The sequence below is a fragment of the Colobus angolensis genome, unplaced genomic scaffold, assembly GCF_000951035.1.
Source record: "Colobus angolensis palliatus isolate OR3802 unplaced genomic scaffold, Cang.pa_1.0 Scaffold224, whole genome shotgun sequence".
Lineage (NCBI taxonomy): Eukaryota > Metazoa > Chordata > Mammalia > Primates > Cercopithecidae > Colobus > Colobus angolensis.
The window spans coordinates 4,972,312-4,981,754 of NW_012115422.1; the positions used below are offsets into that span (position 1 = coordinate 4,972,312).

The 9,443-nt window shown below is 41.6% G+C and overlaps 1 protein-coding gene across 1 annotated transcript in view; it reads left to right on the forward strand.

Moving 5' to 3' along the window:
- Nucleotides 1–7,302: 7,302 nt before the first annotated feature.
- The window catches only part of RBM45 (RNA binding motif protein 45), a 17,213-nt gene continuing 15,072 nt past the window's right edge, over nucleotides 7,303–9,443 (forward strand). Inside the window, exon 1 of the mRNA XM_011944042.1 lies at nucleotides 7,303–7,717. Within this exon, the coding sequence (XP_011799432.1) occupies nucleotides 7,418–7,717 (300 nt within the window). The 5' untranslated portion in view covers nucleotides 7,303–7,417. The remainder of the gene's footprint in view (nucleotides 7,718–9,443) is intronic.

A 9,443-nucleotide genomic window follows, 5' to 3' on the forward strand; every position in this document is an offset into this window, starting at 1 on the left:
TGTAACATAATTTCTCATTTACTTTACATTCTTAGTTATAGATACCAAATTAGATAAGAATTATCTGAAAGCAATCGGAAATAACGTTAATGAGTTCGGTCAGTATTAGTATGCATTTAATACTAATGTAGTGGAAAATATACAGTTTTAAGTAGTAAAGACCTTACTGGGCTGGGTGCAGTGGCTCACACCTGTAATCCCAGCACTTTGGGATGCCAAGGTGGGCAAATCACAAGGTCAGGAGTTCAAAATCAGCCTGGCCAAGGTGGTGAAACCCCGTCTCCACTAAAAATACAAAAATTAGCCGGGCATGGTGGCGGGCACCTGTAATCCCAGCTACTCAGGAGGCTGAGGCAGAGAATTGCTTGAACGCGGGAGGTGGAGTTTGCAGTGAGCTGAGAACTCACCACTGAACTCCAGCCTGGGTGACAGAGAGAGACTCCCTCTCAAACAACAAAAACAAAAACAAAAACCTTACTGTATGGCGGTAGATACATAAAATAAATTTTTTACAAAGATATTTTGGTTGAGACTGTTAAAAATTCTGTAACTAAATAAATGCCTCCTCCACCTAAAATGATGTAAAAATTAAAATAATTTCAAACTATCAAAAACTTGTACTTTATCAATGTCTCAGAAGGTTCTCCATGGTGGTACAGGATGACATAATGAAGGCCCTGAATGTGGAACCAGATGGCACAGGCCTCACCTGCAGCCTGGCACCCAATATCATCTCACAGCTGTGTGAGTCAGATCACTTCCTCCACCCCTCCCTATCTCACCTGCCCAGCCAACTGGGAGCTTGGCCAGATTTCTGCAATAAACACTTGTGGTTTCTGTCCCAAAAAAAAAAGTGTACTTTGATGTAGTAAGGAATACACTGTCTGGGTTTTATTTTTCTGTTTTTGTGTTCTGTGAAGAATGAGTACAAGGGAGATGGGGTTTGGGATGGATTTGAACACAAAGAATTACTACTACAGACATCATGAAAATACCTAATTCTTTGAGAGTAGAGTCCTAAGCACATATTCATCTATCAATAGAAAATAAAACGTGTGTGTTATTCTGCCAGTATTGAAGAAACATATTGTTTAACTACAAGTCAAACAATGGTTTAACATACTGTAGTTAAACAATCTGTATTTTTCAATATTAGCAGAATAACATAAACCCTGTTAGTTACTACTCCAAGAAAGGCCAAAGCTTTATACACAACAACCTGCAAAACCAGTATCTCCCTAACTTCTTTAAATCTATGTGGAAACCCGTAACAGTGCCAATAATCCAGGTAAAGGGAAGACAGTTTTCTTTAGGCAGTATCCAAAAACAACTAAGCTATTAACCAATAATTCAGGTTTCACGGAAAGCCGGGTAAGAAAACTTTACTTTATCCAAGAGAAGCTTACTTTAAAATTTCACACATCACTCAGAGTACTGCATTCAATTATCAGTTCTATTAATTATCTAAATAGGTTCAGAATTCAGTGAGCCTTTGAGCACAGACCATAAAGGATAAAATTTCAGTCACAAAAGCACATTTTTGGCCTTTTCACAAAATACATTCACCATAACCATGAAGTTTGTATCATAAAAAAGTCATCTAAGCACTAACTAGATAATCTTTATTTCCAATTTTTATACAAAGCAGAAAAATCAGATTGAGGCTAGGCATGGTGGCTCACGCCTGTAATCCCAGCACTTTGGGAGGCCCAGGTGGTTGGATCACCTGAGGTCAGGAGCTCGAGACCAGCCTGGCCAACATGGCGAACCCTCATCTCTACTAAAAATACAAAAATTAGCTGGGCGTGGTGGCGCACGCCTGTAGTCCCACGTAGTCGGAAGTCTGAGGTGAGAGAATCACTTGAACCTGGGAAGCGGAGGTTGTAGTGAGCTGAGATTGTGTCACTGCACTCCAGCCTGGGTGACAAAGCAAGACTCCCTCAAAAAAAAAAAAAAAAAAGAGAAAAAAGAAAAATCATATTGATTTTTGTACCAAGTAAATGTTACTAGTAATTCAGGAAACTAGACATTTAAAAACAAACAAAAAACTGTCCTTACTCATAAACTACAGATTTCACATGAAAGTCACGTGTAACATATTTCCATTATAACTGTTAAAACTACCAGCATTAATCACAATTACAACGTTTACTGCTGCCCTCTCTAATTATAGACGAATACTGCCTGTGCAAATACCTATGACCCTCTTCCAAGTGCATTAAAACCAATAGATTCAGTAATAGCAGGAAGGGAAGAGCAGGATAGCAAGGCATAGAATATCTTGAGAAGGATAGGAAGAATATGAAGATAATACATTTTGTCCTAAAATTATTTGGCACTCTACCAGCATTTCATATTTCTAAAGAAATCTCTCACTGAAACACGCAAAGATGTGGCATCTAGTATGAAAATGGTCATTCTTCCAAGAATTAAGTAATTTCAACATTAAATAGAGCAAACATTTGTATGTGCTTAGTATGTGACAGGCATATTCTAAGCACTTTAAATATTATTAACTCATTTAGTCCTCACAACAGCCCCGTAAGATGGATACCATTAATATCTCTATTTTTATAGATGTAAAAAATGAGGCAAACAGAACTTAAGAGACTTGTTTACCATCACAGGTTGGTAATCAGTGTAGAAGAATTAATATTAAATCTATAATCTTACAGATTTAACAAGTCCCTTTTTTTTTTTTTTTTTTTTGAGACGGAGTCTCACTCTGTTGCCTAGGCTGGAGTGCCGTGGTGTGATCTCGGCTCCCTGCAACCTCCGCCTCCCGGATTCAAGCGATTCTCCTGCCTCAGCCTCCTGAGTAGCTGGGATTATAGGCGTGTGCCACCACGCCTGGATAATTTTTGTATTTTTAGTAGGGACGAGGTTTCACCATGTTGGTCAGGTTGGTCTCGAACTCCTGACCTCGTGATCTGCCTGCCATGGCTTCCCAAAATGCTGGGATTACAGGCGTGAGCCACCATGCCCAGCCAACAATTCCTTTTTAAGGGTGACTTGGCAACCCTGTGTTGAACACAGTATCTGAAACACTGCGGAAGCTTACAACTTTTTTTACCCAACCGAGAGTGCTTAAAGAGGGTGCTTAAAGAGGACTAGGTGGGTACATACCATTGTTATGTCTTACTTTTCGTAAAAAGAGAAATGCTAATGAAATACTTTTTAATATTGGCATTAAAAACGGCCAGCGGTTCCGCCCTTCGCCCCCGCTCCCAGCAGTCACCTGGGACAGCCATCCGGCCAGAGTCCATGCCTAAACTACGACGCTGGAGATCCAGAAAGTGAACCTCAGGCCCTGGCTGCAGGCGCAGCCGGATGCGTGCTTCCAAGTGGTCGCCAGCCAATGGCAAGCCGGGCCCCGGTCGCACTGCTGATTGGCCCCCAGATCCCGTGGGATCCCACCTCTCGCAGAGGCTTAAAGCCTTGTACCTGCAGCGCAGTCCCTGGCTCTGCGTGCCCGCTGTGCGTAGCTGTGGATAGCTCTTGCGCTGTCGAAAACCGTCTAATTCAACTGAAGAAATGAATTTTTAATTATTTTCATTATAATTCATTTTAATTTTAGGTAATTTTAAGTAATTTTAATTTAAATAGCCACAGTCACCAGATGCTTGAATGAAACTATTCTAAGTGGAATCTATGAGTTTTGTTCTGTGATCTACACATTTAAAAGATGTATGTCATCAAGTTGAATCAAAAGGACCCGGTATACGGTGAAAAAAAAATCAGGTGTTAGATTTTATTCTCAAACTCAAACAAAGGCATGCAAACTCAAGAAGGAGACTACCATTTCTTGAGTGTCTGCCACAGGTCAGGCTAAGCCTTACAGATGGGTCAAATGGAAACTCTGGACCATATTCATATATAACAATGTGAAAGCTACTAATTGATCACCAATAAGTCTTAGTTTTAAAACCTATAAAAAATTTGCAAATAGGGCAAAACACTTTTAGTTAATTAAATGTAACATATGAAGACTAATATCACCAACTAAGCAAGTCTCATTGTACTTGAGTTTGGAAAATAACGACAAAAATTTACTATTTGCTCCTGGCAATTCAAAAATTAGTCACAATATCACCTCTCATTTTAAAAAGAAAAATTTGAGGGAGAAAAGCTTTCAAAAAAAATCTGAATTTCATGCGAAACAAACGTGTGCACATTCCAATAACAGTGCCTTATAGGCTACGTGTTCTAAAGCCTTGAAAAAAATTTAATCTGCAAATGCCCAGCACCTGGTTTCTTCTATTAAGCAGACTAACTAAAAATCATTCTTTTAAACCTCAGGCATTTTTAGGTGTTTTAGTTACATGTAATTCGTGTTCAAAGGTTTTATGATTTGAAGTGTAACAATTTGGTCACTGAGTGATGAAACACTCTAAAATTGATGGTGATGATGCTTGCACAATGCTGTGAAGGTACTAAAAACGATTTAATTAAATACATCAAATGAGTGAATTGTATGATGTAAGAATTAGATCTCACTGGGTGTGGTGGGTCTCTATCCCAGCTACTTGGGAGGCATAGGCAAGAGAATCACTTAAGGCCAGTTCAAAATTGCCCCAGGCAACATAGTGAGACACCACCCCTTTAAAAAAAAAAAAAGAAAGAAAAGATGAGAAGAATAATTATATCTCAATAAATCTGTTTAAAATAAATACATAAGTCATGAAGAAAATGTACTTACTATATTTTTAATTTATAAGTAAATTTCTAATTTTCCTTGAATATGTCATATTTCACATAATTGAATAGTAAAGAAATGTTGCTTTCTTGGCATTTTACAATATTTCTGTTCCTGGTTTTGTTTTATGGAATCTTTCATCTTTTTTTGAGAAAAAAATTAACTGTTCTCAATAACAGCCGAAAATTTTCAGGACACCAATCAGTAGTCTTATTTCACAAAGAATAGAGATTGCTCAGTCAGGACAATTTAAGAAAATTACACATTTTCCACTAGATGGCACTGGTTTGCAAATAATATTGCTTTGCACGTCCTCTCATCAACAAAATTATTACACTATCAAATTATTTTCATTTACCTTGATTGTTGTGGGTAGGATAAAGAGAAATGAAAAGTTGAGAAAAGATACTTCCTAGAGTTGCTCAGCCTCAGGGTAAACAGAGCCCTCATTACAGATATGGAATGTAAGACAAGGAGAAATTATAAAAATCTTGTTAGTGCTAAATCCAGGGTAATAACCCACAATCCCTGACTCTCAGTAGTCATCACACAACTGTACAATATCAGGGGTGGGGGAGTGAATACCATAGTCAAAGGGAACAAGAAAATTAATCTCGATTGTGCTATTATACAAATATTATCTCATTTGATCTCTAAACTATGAACTCCATATATATTATCTCATATGAGCATAACTATACAAGGCTAAATGATTAACTCTGTGGGGGAGAAGAGTAATTATTTTGTTGAATACTACATCCCTTCAGTATAACACAGTGCCTAACACATACAAGATAGTCAAAAATACTTATTGATTAAGTGAATGGGTGAATTAATTAAACTTGATAGTCATGCTCCTGTGTATGATATTAGGTGGCTATCAAGCTTAACTAATCCAACTATAAAATAATATGTATTACCTATTTAGTAGGTAATATTATTCCTACTTTACAGTTAAGGAAACTGAAGCTGCAAGTATTAAGTAACTTTTCCAAGCTCACACAATTCAGTAGCAAAACCATGTACCATGATCTGACATTACTTTGTATTATATATTTACATGTCAGATTTCCACAGTGGGGGAAAACAAGCCCTCAGGACATGTCTTTCCTTTTCCTCTCCTGGCATGGAGCCTGACACATAGTTGGAGCACAGTAAATATTTATCTGGTTGACTTCATAGCAACCTAGGTCTTAGCATCCAGAACTTGTTCATTTGGAGAACTCTGCCCTCGGTCTACGTAGGGGTTTATTCCTTTCACTTCATTCCAATGCCACTGCTAAATCCAGGCCTTGTTTCTGGATTTCTACTGGATTTCTGACCTCACCTCTAAGGCCTGTTAACAAGAAGGCGTTTCCCACTTTGCTTGCACTCTATGATTTCTCTTAGTTCCACAGCTGAGCAGTCCACCCTCACTGCCCTCCAACCCCAGGGTTGTTTGTAGAAGTTGAGGAAATCAACAGATGGAGTTAGTTCTGGGTTTTTTGTTGTTGATGTTTGACACGGAGTCTCACTCTATCACCCAGGCTGGAGGGCAGTGCCGCGATCTCTGCCTCCTGAGTTCACGCCATTCTCTTGCCTCAGCCTCCTGAGTAGCTGGGACTACAGGCGCCCGCCACCACGCCTGGCTAATTCTTTTGTATTTTTTTAGTAGAGGGGGGTTTCACCATGTTAGCCAGGATGGTCTTGGTTTCCTGACCTCGTGATCCACCCGCCTCGGCCTCCCAAAGTGCTGGGATCACAGGCGTGAGCCACCACTCCCGGCTAAGTTAGTTCTGGTTTTAACTGTACTTTTATCTCTATTACTTTGGCTATGTTTCCTCATCTCTAACAAATGAGGTTGAAATAGAATGATCTCAAATGTTCCTTTCCACTCTAATGCTGTATAGTTTGAACTCTGTCCTATATTGATCGTCTATTGAGCTTATGACCAAGATGGTGACAAAGGACTCTCCTCTTTGACCAAAACTTACTTAGGCTCCTCTGAGTCCTCTGCTTGACTAGGCTTGATCTTGGGCTGTCTGTCCTTGTAGAATCCAATTTGCGCAAGAATCCTGCTGAATTAGTGTAGTGAAAATCCAGTATCTGACCACCATGGATATCAATCACCCTGGCCTGCCTTCAGCAAGTATCCTGTCAAGTTGGTTTAGCCAGAATCCTCCTTAACCCTGATGTACCCTTTTAGTAATTTTCCATCCACTGACCTCCCACCCAGCTTCTTGGTTAGAAATGTGTCCTTATTAGAGTAAAAATTCAGTCCAATCTCTCTCTCCCACTGCAAGACCCCATTGCAGCTGTCCCTGGACCTATCACCATGTCTCCTTTTGTCAAAGTTGGCCCTCCTGTACCATCTCTAATGTGTGTCATGAATAATTTTTTCTTTAACACTGGAAAGAATCCTAAAGCCAGCTTTGGGAAAGCCTGTGTAGTAGGCAGCCCTTTTCTGCCTGCAGGGAACAAGGATTACACAACTCATACTTGGGCCAAGGCTCAGCTGGGTTGGAGACTTAGACTGCGTCAGGGTCCCCCACGTCGCCAGGGGGCGCTGCAGGCCGCTCCCCGGAAGGCCGCATCCTGCGCAGCTGGACAGCGCCTGGCGCCGGATCCCTCTCTCTCCCGGAAGCCAAGCACCGAGCCCGCAAAGCTGGGTGTGAGACATCGGCGGTGGCAGATACCGCAGAAGGAAAGAGCACTGAGGCTCTTGCATTTGGGTGGAGTACCATGGACGAAGCTGGCAGCTCTGCGAGCGGTGGGGGCTTCCGCCCGGGCGTGGACAGCCTGGACGAACCGCCCAACAGCCGCATCTTCCTTGTGATCAGCAAGTACACGCCTGAGTCGGTGCTGAGGGAGCGCTTCTCGCCTTTTGGCGACATCCAGGACATCTGGGTGGTGCGGGACAAGCACACTAAGGAGTCCAAGGGCATTGCTTTCGTCAAGTTCGCCCGCAGCTCACAGGCCTGCCGGGCCATGGAGGAGATGCATGGCCAGTGCCTCGGCCCCAACGACACCAAGCCCATCAAGGTGCGGGTGCCCGGGTCGGGGTGCCCTCGGGGGAAGGAGTGGGCCTTTCGGACCTCCCTTCACCTGCCGCTCTGCCGGGGTGAGGGAGGAGTGGAACGTCCGTTCCCGGCAGCTGACCAGACAGCACCTGGCGTAGGGACAGGGGCTGCTTTGAGGAGAGGCTCCCCTCCCACGAAGCTGCGCTGGGTTGCAGGGAAGGGGACGGGAAGCGGAATGTTTGCCCCCCGAGAGCGGACCAGGCAACCGCGGCCACCGGGTGACAGAACAACAGTGGCTGGGCCTCCCCTCTGCCTCGCCCTCACTAATCCACCAGCTCTTGAGTTCACTGCCAAACTCGTCCTAGCCTACTTTGAGTACTTTTCTGACCTTCCTCTCTCAGATGCCCAGAATTTCCATATATAACAAACGGAAAAACTCTACTTTCCCTCAGGTAGAGATGAGGTGTTAACAACTTGACAAAAGTACTTTAAACTGGGGACCTCTGGTGTTGGACGTTTTCCCACTACCAGACAAAAGAATACATGTATATAATACTAAGTGCAGGTGTTTAAAACGGTCACTGTTACATATTCATCACATTTTGTTATTTTGGAAAATTATTTTGAACGAGCTCTGTTTCTGAAAGTGTTAATAGCATACATTTGGTTCCTGACCCTTTCTGTTACTGCAAATTTTCTTTGAAAGCAGACCAAAGTAAACTGCCTTAAAAAGAGCCAAATCATTGTGATAATGACACATGTCAGGAAGGATCATTTTGAGGGTTATTTGACATAATCTGTGCTTTTAGCACAGTGCCTCGCACAGGGTAAGCCCTCAATATGTCCTTGTTGTTGATCGGTAATAGCCAAGATGTCACTGCTTACTCCTTGTGATCTCAAATCAGGACTCAGTCCTGAGAATCTGGCAATTGCTTAAATTGTACCCTTCGTCTGCCCCGTGTAAATAGTTGCTATGTATGTTATTCTGTTGGCACTTTGCACAAAAATATTTTCTCAATTTAAAAAAAAATTGTTCTCCAAATTGAGAATGGTGTTATTATGGACTTATGTAAATAAAGGACTCAGAGATATTTCAGTCTCTGGAGGTCTTGCTCCATGCAGAAAAGAGACCAGCAACACAGTAAACAGTCCCTTCCTCCCACCTCTCCAGCCCTCTGAAGTGTGTCAGAATAGGAGAGCAACAAAATTAATTTAGGGTCACAGCATACAGGATCAGGAGTTGACAAACTTTTTCTGTAAAGGGCTGGCTAGTAAATATTTTAGGCTTTGTGGGCCACATACAGTCTCTGTCACAAATCCTTGTCTGTTTTTACAGTTTTTAAGGACAGTTTTTACAGTCCTTAAAAACTGTAAAAACAGTTCTTACATCATGGGCTATACCAAAAATGGAGCGGTAGTTTGCTGACCCCTGTACTAGACTGATGAGTTTCATCGCTGTCCAATTATGACCTTAGTGGAGAGGGTTTTTATATTTTGAGTGTAACATGGCCACAGAGCCCATGTGGACAACCCAAAACAATGTGCCATATTTGAAATTGGTGGACCACCTTCCCCTGATAAATTTCTACAAGAGAAATTAAAGGCCCAGCACTGAAATGTACCCTGTCTTTTAGCTGCAGAGAAATTAAAGATCTTGTTCCCAAAAAGAAATAAACTTTACTATTTTCTTTGTCACATTTTTGAGTATTCAGTTTTAGCCAGAAGGTTGTTTCACTGTAGTACCTAGC